The 19037-nt window shown below is 35.7% G+C and overlaps 1 protein-coding gene across 1 annotated transcript in view; it reads right to left on the bottom strand.

The window, feature by feature from the left end:
* Positions 1-19037, bottom strand: part of PGR (progesterone receptor) — a 99705-nt gene that overhangs the window by 19224 nt on the left and 61444 nt on the right. The window contains exons 4-6 of the mRNA XM_002822387.5: positions 13707-14012; positions 2619-2763; positions 1114-1244 (exon numbers count right to left, since the gene is read on the bottom strand). Of these exons, the coding sequence (XP_002822433.2) occupies positions 1114-1244; positions 2619-2763; positions 13707-14012 (582 nt within the window). The remainder of the gene's footprint in view (positions 1-1113; positions 1245-2618; positions 2764-13706; positions 14013-19037) is intronic.

The raw sequence follows: 19037 nt of genomic DNA on the forward strand, positions 1-19037 counted from the left end.
TTCTCTTTCTTTCTTTTTTTAGAGACAAGTTCTCACATGTTGCTTAGGCTGGACTTAAACTCCTGGAATCAAGTGATCCTCTCACCTCAGCCTCCCAAGTAGTGGGGACTACAGGCACACGACACAACGTGCCTGGCTTTCTTTCTCTATATCTTTATTCTATAAGCTTTATCTATTTCTAAATATTTTCTTTTTTGCTTAAACTTTTTTGTTAAAAACTAATACCCAAAACACACATTAGCCTAGACCTACACAGAGTCAGAATCATCAATATCACTGTCATCCACCCCCACATCTTATCTCACTGGAAGGTCTTCAGGGGCAGTAACACACATGGAGCTGTCATCTCCTAGGGTGACGTATGCCCTTTTCTGGAATCCCTTCTGAAAGACCTGCCTGAGGCTGTTTTGCAGTTAACGCACATGTACCATAGAGCCTAAAGTATAATAATAATAATAGTAATAATAATTAAAAAAAATAATTAAAAAAAAAAACTCGCTTTGTAATGTAAAAAAAAAAAATTAGAAGTAGTGACTCTCAATAGAAAAGTATACTACAGTAAATACATAAACCAGTAAGAGTTGTTTATTATCATTACCAAGTACTATGTACTGTACATAATTGTATGTGCTATACTTTATATGACTGGCAGCACGGTAGGTTTGTTTACATCAGTATCACCACGAACATGTGATTAGTGCATTGTGCTATGATGTTATGGTGGCTATAATGGGACTAGGCGATGATAATTTTTCAGCTCCACTATAATCTTAGGGAACCATTGTACATGTGGTCTGTTGTTGACCAAAATATTATTATGTGGCACATGACTGTAGTTTATTTTACTGAATTAGGTGAATATGAAAGAGTAATTAAATCATTTTATCTAAAATAAAAAGAAATTGATGAGGCTATTTTAGTATTACATGGTAGGTAAAAGATGAAAAAAATTGAGTCATTTTATTAATGTCTATAACACTATATTGGGTATTTCTTTATACTTATAATCCAAGATGTCTACCTCATATATAACTATATAATCATATTGTTTGCAACTTTTCTAATGAATTAAGAAACTAGATATCTTGCATTAAGTTACTTGAACTCACTCACTTGTATTAAGAAGTAACAATACTTTCATACAGAGGAACTCTTCTTGGCTAACTTGAAGCTTGACAAACTCCTGTGGGATCTGCCACATGGTAAGGCATAATGAATAGAATGATGATTCTTTCATCCGCTGTCTTGCATCACACACAATACACAAAAGAAAAAGCAACAGGAAAAAAAAATAGTGTCTCAGCCAGTTTAGGTAATTTATCAGGGAATATGATTTTGGTAATTACCTTACATATTATTGAATATGACTACTACTATTAACAAACAAACCCAATATGCGGAATTTTAAACATCTTCTAAACTTTTCACAATACTGAATTTTTGAGGTTAAGAAATCTTAAAACTAGAAAATTATATTAAATACACAGTGACCAAGATTAACATTGTTTCTCACTTTTATTATCACACTTTAAATACCTAAACCAAGAAAACACAGTAGAGGTGTAGGAGTTGAGAATGTGAAGCTGAAGAATTCTCAGAAATGTTTTATTTACTTGCAATTTATTTTCTATGAAAAATTATATAATTTTGTGTGCAATTAAAGAGGAGAAGTCAGTTCACAAAGCTTACCATATTTTGAACTTTTCTAGGGAAATATACAATGATACAGAAAAGAGTAAAAGAGGACATTGGGAAGCATTAATTAATTCACAAAGTTAAACACAAGTGCTGAAGGCTGAGAAAATTTAATTAAGGCATTTTCCCAACGTTGTGTTGTTTCATAATGTCCACATTAGTCAAATGATGCTAACAAGAATAATGAAAAGAAAACTAGATTTTGACTCAAAAGAGATAAGGAATCTCACTGTCATTCAAATTATTTGGCAGATTATATAATTCTCCTGAGACTCAATTTTCTAAACTGTACAATGAAGAATGCTGATTCCTTACTTATCTCAAGGAATTGCTGGATAAAATGTAATGAAACATGAAAATTATCTAAAAACTGTAAAGACTTATATAAGTGTGAGTTATACACTTCTAAGTCAGCATTCACCATTAGAACAATATAAATATTACCATGAAAATATTCTTATTCAGTTAAAGGCTATATGTAGAAAATTAATTAAAATTATTTACATATAAAGCAAATTGAAATATTTATCTTTCAATTTTTTAAATAAATTACCAGTCTAATTTGTCATTATGAAGAAAGATGTTTTTACTTTTTGAATGTAAGTCACTAACAAAAATATTTCTCATTTATTATTGTCATTAGTACCAAGCTATGAAATTTTAAATTGATAAATGAAACATTTAAGTTTATCTTTAAATATATTTCTTGATACATTCTTGATGTGTAAGCAAATTGGATTTGATAGAACTATAATATATTTTGAAACAAGAGGAAAAAGCTCCAAATATCAAATTACCGTAAAATGACATTAATATCATCATATCAAGAACACTAAATATGTGATCATCTATTGAAGTATAACTTTCAAAATTATCCTACATGTAGACTTAAAATAACAAAAACAACAAAAGTTACTACTTACTCATTTAGTATTAGATCAGGTGCAAAATACAGCATCTGCCCACTGACGTGTTTGTAGGATCTCCATCCTAGACCAAACACCATTAAGCTCATCCAAGAATACTGAATGAGAGTTATCTGGTCATCAATATGTAAGTTTCGAAAACCTACAAAACAAATTTAAAAATATGGTGACCATAAAAATGACTGAATTATGTCAAAAATGTTGAAAATACATATAAATCTGGAAATAGGTATGCATAGGGTAATATAATGTTTTCAATCTCAACATATTTTACACTGAAAATCAGAAAACATTAATAAATAATACAGCCTAAAATATCAGCAACTTTGGAAGTCACTTGAAATTAGTCACTGTGATTTAGCATTTCTGGGATTTTGCTAAGTGAATCCATCATCCATCACTCATTCATGCAACACCCATTTAATGAGAACCATTTGTGTGCCAGGCACTGTATAAAAATGAAGATGAGTAAGACTCAATCCTAGTCTCAAAAGAAGCTCACAGCTCAACAGGAGAAACAAGCACATGAGTGCCGGGGTAGAGAAGGTTAAAGGGAAGTGTATCGGTCAATCAGGAGGGAGGTCAGGAAAAACTTTCTAGAAAAAAAGAGAGAGAAGGCCTGAATGGAATATAATCAGTTTGTTAAATCTTTGGGATTTAAACATAAACTGGTCTTACTTTGTAAAACCACTGCTTTCAGTTGTGTTATATCTAATTTTCTTTTAACAACCCTTAACTATGTCGGGTAGATTCCACAGTCATCAGGTCACTTTAGTTCTCTGAAACTTAATCCAGTCTTGTTTTAAACTTCCTTGTGGCGTAAGAGATTTAGAATCTGTGTGTGTGTGTATTGGGGGCTGTGGTGTGAATGCTTTGGTCTTTCATCCTCTTTTAGGCTGTTCCATGCTGTTGGTGGCAGAAGGATGGCAGGGAAAGGGCAAATTAATCTTGACTTAATCATCACAAGTCTCTCCATGTCTTCCCAATTCTCAAGGGAAGATCACCAGCTCAACAATGAGTAACTTAAAGGTGGGAGAAACAAATATGTGTTTAGAGATGGAGGCTGGGTCAGATCATCCAAGGTCTTGCATGTCTATTAAGGAGCAATGGGAGTGACATAGCCTTGCATTGTAGATAGATCGTTTTTAGCTATGTGGTAGGTGGATTCAAGGGAATAAGTCTGGGGTTAGGGAGGACAGTTTGGAGATACTGTCAAAGCCCAGGTAAGAGATGATAAAAGCCTGAAGTAAGTCAAGTCGACACATTGGAATTAAGAGGAGAGAGTGCATCAGAAAAATATTTAAAGGGAAAAATAAAAGACATTTGTCAACTGATTGCAGGTAGATGGGAAGAAGAAGGAATCAAATACATCTTTCAGTATTTTTCTTGAATGGTAGATGATGATAACAGCATTGCTGAGATAAAATAAACGAGAAGAAACTTGCTAGGGAGAAAATAGTTTTGGATAGGAGTCAGGGGTCAACATCCTGATATCAGCTGCACATATGAATTAGAAGTATGGGGAGATATCTGGGCTAAAAATATTAATATAAATTTGAAAGTTATTTGTATCTGAGTATAACTGAAACGATGAAAATGGAGAATTTTTAAAATTAAAGGTATGGAGACAATGTTTTGCTGAGAACATCAACCACTTTCTATAAAGCTATTTTAAAAACATCTATTTTCTCTAAAAATCCACTGATGTTCTTACAAATAATCTGTTTCAAAAGTAAAACCAAAGCAAAACTTAATTCATTAGCTATCGAGAGCAAAAGAAAGTTATTTCCTGACAATGTTAATCATGTCAAGGTAGGTAGCAAAAAAGAAGGCTCTTCTCTTCATACACTTCAGATCGTCCCATCTTCATGTGAATAGTAGAAAAATTGCTATTCTCTTCTTATAACTCCTTAGCCTCAATAAGACCAAAAACTCAAATGCATATTCATAATTAGAGATGCCATAGTAAGCATTTACCTTTTACTGAGAAGGGATGCTCTTCAGTGTCTAACCTTCTTTTCTCCTTCTCACCTTTCCTCCCTCCCCTTCTCCCTCCTTTCTTCCCTCCCCTTCTCCCTCCTTTCTTCCCTCCCCTTCTCCCTCCTTTCTTCCCTCCCCTTCTCCCTCCTTTCTTCCCTCCCCTTCTCCCTCCTTTCTTCCCTCCCCTTCTCCCTCCTTTCTTCCCTCCCCTTCTCCCTCCTTTCTTCCCTCCCCTTCTCCCTCCTTTCTTCCCTCCCCTTCTCCCTCCTTTCTTCCCTCCCCTTCTCCCTCCTTTCTTCCCTCCCCTTCTCCCTCCTTTCTTCCCTCACTCCCTTCCTCCCTCCCTCCCTCCTTTCTTCCTTCCCTCTCTCCCTTCCTTCCTTTCCTCTTTTTCCTCCTCCTCCCTCACTGCTCCCTAATAGCTTCCTCCTTTCCTTCTTTCCTTCCCTCCTTCCTTCCTCCCCTCCTTCCTTTCTCTGTGTGGGCAGAGTCCCCCATTGGTTGTAGTTTTGTGAGAGCAAATGTCTCACCTTCCTACTTTCCCACTGAGAAAGCTGGGTAAAGCTTCTCCTTCCCTGGGCTTGGGGCATAGGTTTGGCCCATGGAACATATACAAACAGGAATTTGAATCAGAAAATGCTAAAGCAAAGACAAAGATATGACTATTTATTCTTGATGTTGGTGGTGTCCAGATAATGAGAACCAATGGGAGGATTTGTGATGCTTGCTTTTTAGCCCTTCAGATGTGCCTTGGCTTCTGCCCATATTCTAAGCTTGTCCTCTAGCTTCTATTCAGTGAACCCCTGGTGTCCTCTCAGTAAATTATTTTTTTTCTTTTTCTTTTGTTTTTAAAAGTCAGGGTTTTTTGTTGTTGCTTGTGTGTCTTATAATTAACATAGTTGATTTTTAATACTGGCATCCAAGAATCCTGGTTTACTCAGGTGCAGAAAGACTCTCTAAATAAGCAGCCAAAAAAATTTTTGGTATGCAAGTTTTATCATTTTTTTATTTGCATATGACTTGAATGTGTCTTCAAGTATACGTCTACATAATAACTTTTTAAGAAAATTATAAAGCTCAACACAATAAATCTAATACATAAATGCTGCTTGTAAGTCAAATATTTAAGAGACTACAAAAATGGGTAATTTTGTGGTAAGATTTAGAATCATCTGAATCATCTGACAAAGAGATCAATGAATTGTCTTAATTTTTGAAAAGGGAGCCTTTCTAAAGGGATGCACATATAAACCTCCCTATTGCTGATCTGTCTCAACAACTTGGAAGGAATTCAGGACAGAAGACCCAAGTTCCAGTCCTGGCTCTACCACTTACTAACAGCCACTTTGGAAACATCACTTATTATCACTGAATCTAAATTTCTTCATAAGTAAAAATCACAATTGACAATGATAACTAACTCAGTGAGTTGCTATGAGACAAATGGGATAATTACGCACATTGTAGAACACTATGGAGATATTTATTATTGGTCTATCAATGCAACAGAATTGCTCATTGGAGTAATACTAGTATGAAATCCACCAGTCAGTTTAATGGGAAGTCTCTAATACTAAAACACAATGGCATAAAAAAAAATTTTAGGAGGCATTTTATATATTATAGAACATATAAGATAGAACTGAAGTATAAATATTAATAATGGTGAAAAAATTTTAAAGATAAATTATGTGTTTGTTCTGGAATATGTATTTTCCAGAATATATATTTTATGTATGTTGTTATATATAACAAATTATATATTTCATATAATAGAAAAAATGGGCTGGGCGCAGTGGCTCACGCCTGTAATCCCAGCACTTTGGGAGGCCGAGGTGGGTGGATCACGAGGTCACAAGGTCAAGAGATCGAGACCATCCTGGCCACCATGGTAAAACCCTGTCTCTACTAAAAATACAAAAATTAGCTAGGCGTGGTGGCGTATGCCTGTAGTCTCAGCTACTTGGGAGGATGAGGCAGGAGAATGGTTTGAACCCGGGAGGCTGAGGTTGCAGTGAGCCGAGATCGCGCCACTGAACTCCAGCCTGGTGACACAGCGAGACTCCATCTCAAAAAAAAAAAAAAAAAAAAAAAAAAGGCTCCTAGAAAGTTAGTTTTCATTAATCAGATGTATTAAAACATTAACCAAGTGTTCAGAATAATCTCCACAAATACATTTATTACATTTATTATTTTCTATATCTTTCTTGGTGAACTTTATAACTTTCTAAAAAAAGTATTTTATAATATTTAAATATCTGACTTAACTATGCTGTAATTTTTCACTTCAGGCATTTGTTTTATGTTAACCTTTGAGTAGTTTTAAACATTTAAACATTTTACAAAATTATATAACAATTAAATTGTTCTTTATCCAAAAACAGATCCTGTCTACATTTACATGTTTACTTTCACTTTATCCTACTCTTAGTTTTAGTTTTTGTCTTTTTGCTTTTTTCTTTGTTTTTGCATTCTGGGACTAGAAATTCAGGCTTACTTTTATTTTATTACAATATTAAAGGCAAATATTATTACAATAACTTTAAATTTATAAAATTACCAATATTTATAGCAGAAACTATATTTCTGTTTGATAGAATGGAATAGAACTCAGAAAATAACATTTACTCCACCTTTTACAGTGCTTATCTGTGATAAATGTACAATGTTAAATTGACTTGAACATGCCTAGTACAGAAATGCTATTTTTTTCCTTATTAACTGTAATATCATTCATTACTTTATGCTGAAACAAAGACAGGAACACGGAGATCAAATTCCCAATGATGATAATGATCAGGTAAACTTAGTACATCTGAGATGACCAAAATGAAAAACCTTCACATAGAGAAGTGATGGATTATCACTAGGTGTGTTTAACAAATGTTTTAAAAAACCCCACTCTTCCTTTTAAGTGACTTGACCTGATAATTTCTGACAAAAGCCCTGTTACAGCTGTCCAATTTTAGCTTAAAGAATTAACAGAAAGTGTATAGTGAAGAGATGGCCTGGGGCTGGGTGTGGTGGTTCATGCCTGTAGTCCCAGTACTTTGGGAGGCGAGGCAGGAGAGTCAGTTGAGGCCAGGAGTTTGAGACAAGCCAAGACCCAGTCTCTACAAACCAATTTAAAAAGCTTGTCCAGGTGTGGTGGTGCACACCTGTAGTGCTGGGGAGGCTGAAGTTACTGGGGAGGCTGAAGCAGGAGGATGGCTTGAGCCCAGGAGTTGTAAGCTGCGGTGAGCTATGATCATGCCACTGCACTCCAGCCTGGGTGACAGAGTGAGAGCCTATCTCAAGAAAAAAAAAAAAAAAAAAAAAAGACAGCTTGTATGACCTACTAAGTTCCTCAGTCTTACTCCCAGAGTTTTGATAAAATATGTAGGTTTTGGTTCTGTAAAAAATGTCATGTAATTGAAACAGATAATCTACAACAATGGCAGAGCATTAAATATCTCAGAACCTTCTGACACAAAGCAACAACTTTCATACACAAGTATCAATGTTGAGAAGCACAAAGAAGCTTCAATATGATAAGTATAATCACCAACGTATGTTTGATGACTTATTCTGAATAAGAAGTTAATGTTTAACAGTCTGAGGTAGTATAGTTCTTTGCATATCAATTCTGTAATTTAAATTTCTATAAATATTCTTTAAGCACCTATTTGGGAGGAAGCATTATACTTGCAATTAGGATCAAGATTAGAAAGATGCTGTTTCTCCTTTAACACTATAGGCTTGTGAGACAGATAGAAAAGTAGAACACAGTTGTAACTCAGAGTCATAGTGTTATGGTTGACAAGCACAAAGGAGACAAGGGAGGTACAGGGTTCCCTCACCCAGTCTAGGAAGGCTCAGAGAAATCTTCCCAGAGCAAGTGACAAGTAATGTGAATCCTGAAAGATAATTACAGGTCAGTCAAAGGAAGATGTGGGAAAAGAGATGAGCTGCCAGGTAGGAAAAATAATATGGGCGAGAGAAGGAGGCTAGAATTTGAGCAAACGGCATTTAGGGAACGAGATCTTAGAGTCGTGTGAAGAGGAATGATGAGAGATAACACTGCAAATTCAGGAGCCAGATCACAGAAAGCCCTTGGATATTGAGGCTATGGAGTTTGGATGCTATTTGGAAAAAGAAATGGAAAATCTGATTGATAATAACTGTTTTAGAAAAATGATTCTGGGGGTAGAATAGAGGATCATTTGGGCACCATGTGAAATTGATGGTAATAGAATCAGTCAGGAGGCTGCAACATGAATCCAAGTAAAAAAAGACAAGCACCAAACTAAGTCAGGGAAGTAGCAACAGAAGTGGCATGTATAATGAATCATATATTTAATAAGTGGAGTTGATAGAATTTGACAATTTATTGGATAAGGGGTGAAGGAGAAACTGAGCCAAGGATGATACCAAAAATTCTGACTGAGGTGACATTTCAAGATACTGGAAAAGGCCTTAGGTTTATGGGGTCATACTGACTTAGAAGTCATCTGGGTGGAGCTGTGCAATAAGCAGTTGAAACTTCAGTAGTTTTGTAGAGGGTCTGGCTAATACTACATATTTAGGAGTCATTGAAATATAGTGGTAGTTGAAGACAAGACTATGAATGAGCTTATGCAGACTGTGTAGAATGAGAAATGACTGGAAAAGATAGAACCCAGAACACAAACAAATTTATAGTGTGGGTGGAAGAACAAATCCACACAGGAGTCGGGCAATGTACATAGGGAGAGAAACATACCCACCTGGAAGGGAAGTGACAAATACCTAAGCAAGAGTTTTAGCAAGAAATAGTTACTTTGCCAATAGTCCTAGAGGTAGGTGAAACACATTAAGGGCTGGAAATATTCATCTGATTTGACAAGTAAAAATTTTTGTTGCCACTGACAATCAAAATTTCAGTGGAATAGGGTGTGAGAAAAACCATGTTTTAGTCTTTATCAACACATTTATTAAGGCCTTTACTCTCAGTACGCTACTCTCTCTCTCATTTTTTTTCTGGAGAGCAATAATTTAATTATCTTCTGATTCGGGAAGGAAGAGAAAAAATCCTCTGTCAAGATGCAATGACTGTCACTGACTCAAAAGTTGTTTTAGCATGCTTCAAAAGCAGAAAAATGAGGTAAAATACTGTTCCAATATTCTGATACTAATAATCGCAAGTAGTCTGGTGAAATGACACAAAAAATAAAGTATGTCCTAAAAAATGCAAGGTTTAAAAATTCAAAGCATTGACCTAAATGGAGTTTTCACTAAGTTAACTGAAATATCAAGACAAAATTTGTGCAATGGAAATGTTTCCCTCATACCCCTCTGTCACATCATCAATTTCACTGCAATGTATTGATGTACACGATGAGGACAATTTAAAGGCGACACTGAATTGTGAATTAGTACTTTTAATTTAAACTCTAACATCTACAGTAATTTTTAAGACCCTCCTTGATCAGCCTATAACTTACACCTCTAAGTTTACTTTCCATTATTCAGTTCAAAATAAATTTATTTTCAATGGTTTCTTACCATTTGGGTGATTAAATCTCCTGAAGGCCAGTACTTACTGTAGCAGTGTCCAAGGGACTGTATGTACAAATGTGTTTTCTCAATCCGTAGCTACTAAAAGCTTTAATTACTACTACCCTATGGGGAGACTGTATAAAATTTTTGATGTTACTAAGGGACCCCCACACTTGAAAAGGTTGAGAACCATTAATATGCTGGTTTAATGCATTATTCACCAAACCTATCTCATCCTTTTCTTATTTCAGCCATACTGTTCGTTCTATCTAGAATGCTTTCTCTTATCATGATTTATCAAAGTCTTGTTTCTCCTGTAAGATGCAGTTTAACTGACATTTTTGTCTCTGAAGGCTTCTTTAGTCCTTGACGCCAAAAATGTTCTTCTGCCCCTACTTTCATTATATCTGTATCTTACATCACTTTCACATAACACTATAGTTGTTTGGGTATCTTCTCTCTGCCATTGGATTGAGAATTCCTTAATAGAGGGAATATGTCGTGTTCACTAAAAAAATTCAAATATTGTGTTGCTCTACATTTCAAATAAGAAAATATTGCCCACTAAGGCTACAGATAAAAGCCAATGTAAAATCACTCATTTGCAATGTATCCTAAGAGATGGTTTATAAATGTGCTGACATAAGGCTAGAGCATCTTGCAAGTCTCTATTAAAGAAAAAGGGGTGGGGCGCGGTGGGTCATGTTTGTAATTCCAGCACTTTGGGAGGCTGAGGCGGGCAGATCACTTGAGCCCAGGAGTTCAAGACCAGTCTGGGTAAAACAGTTAAACCCAATTTCAACTAAAAATAAAAAAAATTAGTCAAGCAAGCTGGCGCATGCCTGTAGTCCCAGCTACCAGCTAATCAGGAGGCTGAGGTGGTAGGATAAATTGAGCCCAAGTAGTCCGGGCTGCAATGAGCCAAGATCGTGCCACTGCGGTCCAGCCTGGGCAATAGAGTGAGACCCTGTCTCAAAAAAAAAAAAAAAAAAAAAAAAAAAAAAAAAAAAAAAAAAAAAAAAGAAAAAGGATATATCTAAAATATTTTTGAAGAAATATAAACTACCATTATTATAACAGATCCAAGATAATGGAAGAGTATAGACAAAGAAGAAATGAGAAAGCCCTACCAGGCAGTAAGAATTCTCAGGGCACCTGCAAATATATGCCTAGTTGTCTTCATAAATGCTGTCACCTTTGTTATGATGGTCTTTCTGCATCAGATCTTAATGTGACTTCCCAAATACAGCTTCCTATCGTGAAAGAATGATCTGATCTATTAATATATTTTTCTAGCAACAGAAGTATTATGTATATTTATATTGTGTGTGTGCGTGTGTGTGTGTGTGTGTGTCTCACTGTAAATAAGCAAGTTAGTTGACATTCTGGCTTATTAGTGAGGCTCACTTAACAAAAGTCTGTCTTCCACAGACTCATTAGTTTTATTACACATGAGTGAATGAATGAAATAAATTTCTTTTACATGCAAAACTGATGACCAGATGCTAGGATGTGCTGCACCAAAATGCATTCACACCATGAACCCAGCCTTGTGGCTTTTCTTTCTAAACCACTGTTTAATTATTAGATATTGCACACAGCAGGTACATAATAGACATTTATTGAGTGAATAAGTGAATAAAAACTGTAAGCTTATTTCAAGTCAATTGAAATTAGTTTTAAGTAGCTGATGATACTAAAGTACTTTCTACACGTGTCCCTCCAAGTCCTTTCTCAGAGGTCAAATAGTCACTCTAGTTCACTGACCATTTTCGTAATTCATTCAGTAGTGCTATTCCCAAAATGCAGACCATGAAAATATGGCTTTAAAAGTCCACAGGCCACAGGAGACTTTGATAATCTCAATGTTTCCCTGTTTTCAATTAATGGAAACAGTATGGGTAATACTAGTGTTACCATTATTCTGATTTACTACACAAAAATTACATTTTGCAGCATTAAAAAAGTTGCCACCAAATTCAATGTAAGAGTTTTCTCTCATTCCTTTTTGAGGTTGCGTGGGGGTCAAAAAATCCTGATAGATAACTGTTTCCAGTTAAAAAGGTCACTTAGCTTTTATCCAAAGTGAGTAAGTCATCTTTTCAAGTATAACTGGTTATTTTCTAATGTTGCCAGCTGATGCTAGAATCGTTTTAAACAGTAAAGAACCTCCAAAATTGCAAACAAAAGGAATATAAACTATATCAACAAAAATCAATGAAATCATATTTTCCAAATAATAGAACAATGGAGAAAAATTAAACACATGTTTAAACACTCATTTTTAAACAGAAAAAGTTCATCAATGCTATTGGGTTATTTTTATTTATTAAAGCTCTGTCAAGTTTGATAACCAGTATGTGATAAATCTAAACATTCAGAATGTTCAAAAAATTATTATCTGTTTAAGGCCTTTTGGTGAGACTGAAGCCAATAAGAATCTGGGCATTTTGATTTTTCTATAAAATTACTTCATCCCCACTAAAATACTGAATTCTATTAACTTTTCTTAATATGTATTTTTTGAAAGATTCAACAAACAGATATCTATTTTTCTTTCTGTTTCATGTAATTGAATTTTCAGTAACAATTCATCTATTGTATTTCAAACCTTTCAGGTAGAATAATAACTGAGAATTATATTAAGGAGAATTGGGAAGAAATTCTTTTTCTAAAAGTGCCATTGAATTTACTTGGGGACTAAAAGGACATAATATGTTTAATTATTGATCGGATATTAGAAAAATAATTTGATCTATAGCAATATAAGGGTATTACTGATGTGAAGAGAATGTAGTTTTTAAAAAAGTTCTATTTCTAATTATAGGAGTAATGCCTTCACAAACAATTGCTATACACGTATTCTCCTGGCTCTGCAGTCTAAGACTTAACCAAATGAGAATTTCATCCTTGTTATTCTTTCAAGTACTTGGCTCCTACAGAGCTGTGGTGAGGGAGCAAAAATAGCTGATAAGTAAAGTGACTGAAATTCTTCTGTGATGATATAATTCAAGTTCTCTCTGTTGCTGGGCGATATACTCCCTTCGGGTATAAATTAGAGGAATAGTGACTAGAGATTCTTTTCTCTGTGTGCTATTATTTTTTAAAGCAATTTATGTTTAGGAATTTTGTTTTCTTAATTTACTTTTGACACCTTACTGTACTCTGACTACTACTTTGATTTGTTATATGACTTTATACATTGTTTTATTTTCAACCAAATGAGGTTGGTTGAATTAAGGGTTAGAATAAATGGGGCATTTATAAAAAATGCTCAATTTATCATTTCTGAGCTATTCTAATATCTATGGTTGAACACATAAACCTAAGCTATTTCTTATTAGCATAAGTTTAATGTATGCCATTTCTGACTCATCAATAAGACTCAGTGTGTTCTCTAATTTTTTATATTTCTGTAACACATATTAGGGTCCTAGACAAATATTTTGAACTGCTGAAACACATACTGTCACATACTGTTTTATATTGTAGTTAATTTACTGCATAGAGTGTTTTATTTAACAATCTACTAATACAACAAACATAGTACATTTTTTATTACATGCTGTATATAAAAATTATTATTACCTGGCAATGATTTAGACCACTTGACTACTGAAAGAAGTTGCCTCTCGCCTAGTTGATTAAGACTTGTCAGCAAAGAACTGGAGGTGTCAGGTTTTGTGTTGTCATGTCCTGCATAGATCACATCTGGTTCAATGCTCATTAACAGGTTGATCAGTGGTGGAATCAACTGTATGTCTTGACCTGGTGAAAAAGTGAATCTCTGGCTTAGGGCTTGGCTTTCATTTGGAATGCCCACTGGCTGTGGGAGAGCAACAGCATCCAGTGCTCTCACAACTCTGACTTTATTGAACTTTTTAAATTTTCGACCTACAGAGAAGAAAAAAAAGTTCATGTAAATATATATAAACTCCAAATCCCAGTATAGTATTATTTTTCCTAAGTCTTAGAATCATAGCATTATACATTTCAGCATCAATCGAATAAAATGAAATAGAATAAGTGTTAGATACTAAAATTACAAAAAATTAAAACATGTAACTCTTGATTAAAAATAATTTAGGCCTCAGACTTGGATTAAATAGTTACATCAACAATCACTGGGTGGGTGAGGTGTGGGTAATTATACCAGTATTCTGCACGGGTTATGGAGCTTTTTAGCAGAAGATACGAATAAAAAGACAGAGTTTTAGCAGAGACTAAGCTCAGTATTGGTCCATATTCTGATAGAACAACCTTCCAAAAGCTAATGCTACAGACTACATTAATTGAAACTTAAGTCTATAGTGGTTGTTAAATCTTCTTTGAGGTTTTATTCTTTTAAGAATACGTTAAAAGAAAAGCATTTGTTTGCCAGCCCCACAAAATCTTTTTATACAATTTCAGTAGGTTCATTGATCCCTTAAAATCAATCCAGCTCTACTTTTATGAGATCGAAGACTCAAAATTAATAATCCTTTTTCTAAATTAAGGAAAGAGAAAGTTTATACCTGTGCTGGTCAGATCACATTTGTATTTCTGGATGATTTCTAGAGTTTCTACTTTGATGAATTCTGATATGTTAGGGGAAAAAAGATGGATGGTGAGATGAGTAGAATCTGCTTTATGAGAAATGACTGAAGGAGAAAAGGATGCTTATTTGGGCTGCTGGTAGTTTACAGATGCCTTGAGGAGAATTAGAGAAAGTTCTGGTGATGTGATATCAGGCTGGATTCGGCCCCACCTGCTTTGTGCCAGGCAAAGGGCTACTTATCAGTATGAAGTGGCTGTTTAGCCAAGGGAAGGCTGATACCTGCAATTATCTAAGCAGAGGTTGCAATCTGCTGGCTCTAGTATCTGATCATGCCCATAGATACGTTTTGTTTGGCTCAGACAATGCTGACCAGAATTATGAGACTATCCGTGAATTACTTAGGTGGCAACAATCTGTTAAAGTTTAGTTGCAATGGTTGCTTTTGGATGGGGCATGGGTATTCCAGTTTGTCCAGTTCCCTCCACAAACTGGTGGTACGCCAATGGTCTCTTTTCTTAAGTCTTGTCACTCTAGCTACTTATTTACCTGGTCTCTGTAAACATTTGTCTCTGAGATTTCTGAACTCAGGGTATTGTCATAAAGAAAAAGGATTACACTTGTTCTGTAAAGCTCCAAGGAATGGCCAGGCACGGTGGCTCATGCCTGTAGTTCCAGCACTTTGAGAGGCTGAGGTGGGCAGATTACCTGAGGTCAGAAGTTTGAGACCAGCCGGGCCAACATGGTGAAACCCCGTTTCTACTAAAAATACAAAAATTAGCTGGGTGTGGTGGTGGGCACCTGTAATCCCAGTTACTCCGGAGGCTGAGGCAGGAAAATCACTTGAACCCAGGAGGCAGAGGTTGCAGTGAGTCAAGATCACGCCATTGCACTCCAGCCCGGGTGACAAGGGAGAAGCTCCACCTCAAAAAAAAAAAAAAAAAAAAAAGCCCCAACGAGTTGAGCTACAACTTGTAGGAGATGGGAAAACAAAACAATTGCCATGGTTAAAAAACAAAGGGGATTCAAAATTATTTGCAGAGATCAAATGAGCTTTCTGGGGGAAGGAATGAGTCACAAAGGGAAGGGAAGGAACAGTTACAGAGTATATAGCATATGCCAGGAATTGTGTGTGTGTGTGTGTGTGTTTGTGTCTAAGGGAAGATAATGTTAAGAAGAGGGCTAAAGTTTCCCTGTCCTTGACTATAATCTTCAACAAAGGCACCACCTGTTTGTCCTCTTTATTTATTTTTTCCAGTGTCTTTTAGCAATACATGTCTGCTAAATGAATGAAAGAATACATTATTGTCTTTTCCATCTCCCACTCTGAATATCTTGTCTTTATTATCTATTGCTGTATGGTTTGCACTACATAATATTGTTTCAGTCAATGACAGACCACATATACAAGTGTTTTCATAAGATAGTATTTTTTACTGTACTGTCTCTATCTTTAGATATGTTTAGATACACAAATACTTACCACTGCATTACAGTTGCCTACAAAATTCAACAGAGTAACATGCTGTATCGGTTTGTAGCCCAGGAGCAATGGGCTACACCATACAGCCTAGGTGTGTAGTTGGCTATACCATCTAAGTTTGTGTAAATGCACTCTATGATGTTCAATGATGAAACTGACTACTTCATGACACATTTCTCAAAACGTATCCTGACTCTTAAATGACGCATGACTGTTTTTGTTTCCTTCAGAGAACATAGCTTTCTCCACCAGGCTTGCTGCCCTGTAAGGATAGGGGCTAGGTCCATTTCATTCACCAATGTAGATCTGAAGCTTTATAAACTGCTAACTACACAGTGGACTCCTGACTGATAAATATTTGCTGAGCTATTATAGTAGTTGTTTTGACCTAACATAGCTTAAAAAAGAATATCAGAAGAGAGTACTAAAAAGGGAATGTGAACTGCAATGTGATTTTTAAAAACCACTTTGTTGTTTTTTTATATAAGATATTTGTTCAAAGAAGTTATTCCTAACTTTTATGCGTAAGAACCTTTACTAAGTAATGCAAGTAACAAATAAATCTGTAGAACTTCATATAATTGTACTCTTAGCATTTGTCGATTGAGAAAATAGACAATGGCAAAAAGTACTCTGAATTCAGTGACAGTTTAGAATGACTTTGTATTATATTTTTGCACCTCTGAAAAATAACGACACCTGGTATTTTGAGTAATCTAAGCAGAGAGTAGGCGTGTGGGGTCAGTGGTCCCCCACTCCCCTGCCCGCTGAATCGACATCAGGAGATGACAGGCATGGGAGCTTTGTTTGCTGGAAGGAGGGAAGATTTGGGCTCAGATGCTGGGGATGAGCAAGGGGGGATAAGAAAGCGGATGGACATGGTGGCTGAATAGTTGTCTCTCATTCAAGCTGATGGATGAGGTTTTGAGGGATTGAATCAGAAGCAGAGGTAATGATTTGGGGGAGGCTTGGGGGAAAGAAGCTCCATTTGGAGAATATATTCTTTGTGGCCAATCTACAGTATGGCTACCCCTGTACTCTGCCTTCCCTCCTGTTACAATTCATACTCCTGACATTTCAGTGCCAAATCTTAGTCCTTCTCACCCACTCAGGGACTTTTCTCTGAAATCATTTGCCCTCTTGTCTGCATCCTCTAATAGTCCCTCTTACACATAATGTATTCCATGGAGAAACATCACTCTCTTCATTTCCTCTCCTCCAATTCTCCCTTGAACCTTTTCCAGTCGAGTCATTCCTCTCCTTATCCCAACCAAATTATTCTTGGCAAGGCCTTCAAAGATTTCTAAATGTCAAAAAACAATGGCCAATTCTCAGTCCTGGTCTTAACCCGGGTAAGTACTTAACACATTGATCATTTCTTTCTTCTTTTAACGCTCTTATTCATTTGGCTTCCACATATTTCATTCTTGTAGTCACTCTTTCAGTCTCTCTCTCTCTAGCTTTTTTTCATCTTCTTAACTTCTAAATCTTTGAGTACACCGAGCTCAGTCCTCAGACTTCTCTTAGATATCTATGCTCTCTTTCTAGGTGTCTGCATCTAATTCTACATCTCTAATATCATCTAGACATTAATGATTACCAAATTTACAGTCCTAGACCCAGCTTTTCCCAGAAACTCTAGACTCAACTATCCAACTGTATTCTCAGCATCTCCACTTGTATTTCTAACAGACCCCTCAAATTAATATGTTTAGAGGAGAACTTTGATGCATTGGTCCAAAAATGCATCTTCTAGGTTTGTAACTTCATTTACACACCTGCTGCTCTAGCCCCAAACTCTAGAGTCATTATTGATACCTCACTTATTTTCTCACCTCTTATCTAATACATCAGCAAATCCTGGTGGATAACCACGAAAATATAACCCAAATCCAAATACCCGTTTCCACTGCTTGCACCATAATTTACGTCCCCACAATCACAGTTGGACTACTGTAACATATGCTAGCTGGTTTCCCAGCTTTCACTTTTTGTAGACTATTTTCTATACAACTTTACAGGCTTAATCAGACTATGTCATTCTTGCTTGATATTTTCAGTGACTCCTGATCCTACTTAGAATGAAGTTAAAATTCATATCAAGCTCTACAAGGCCCAACTTACCATTGCATAGATGGTCTCTCTTCTATTCTCCCTCATGCTCCACCCATATTGATGCCCATCTTGCCCTTGAAGTGTGTTTCTGCCTTGGGGTCTTACACTGACGGTTTCCTCTGCATGAAATGATTTTTTCCTTGGATATTTGCATGGCTTGCTTCCTCACCTAATTTATATTTCTGCACATCACCTTATCAGATAGCTTGTTTTTATCTATCCTATAGGTATTTATAACATATATATCCAAAATATACAAAGAATTCTTATAAATCAGAAAGAAAAGGCATGAACAGATATTTCACAAAGGAAGAAATATATAGATGACAAAATACAGCAATATGACTGACCTCATTATTAACCAGAGAAATGCAAAGTAAGACTACATGAGACATCATCTACCTAAAATGGCAAGGACACAGAATACAGGAACACACAAAACAATGAAGAGCTGCCATGGAGTGTAAACTACTACTACTTTAAAAACAATCTAGCATTATCTAGTAAAGCCCAACATGAGCATGTATTACAATCAGAAATTTCATGCCCAGGTGTGCAGGTTACCTACAGAAACTCTCACACATGAACCACCAGAATACATGTAAAATAATGTTCACAATTGAACTGTAGGTAAAGTACAGCAAATATAAAGTGGAAGTACATGTCAATACATAAGAATAAATAAATGGGAGATACTCATACAATGAAATCATACAGTGTAGGAAAAAACAAACCAGAATAATACAAATCAAAATAAAAAACACAAATATAATATTAGGCAGTAAGA

The sequence above is a fragment of the Pongo abelii genome, chromosome 9 (assembly GCF_028885655.2).
Source record: "Pongo abelii isolate AG06213 chromosome 9, NHGRI_mPonAbe1-v2.0_pri, whole genome shotgun sequence".
NCBI classification, from domain to species: Eukaryota; Metazoa; Chordata; class Mammalia; order Primates; family Hominidae; genus Pongo; species Pongo abelii.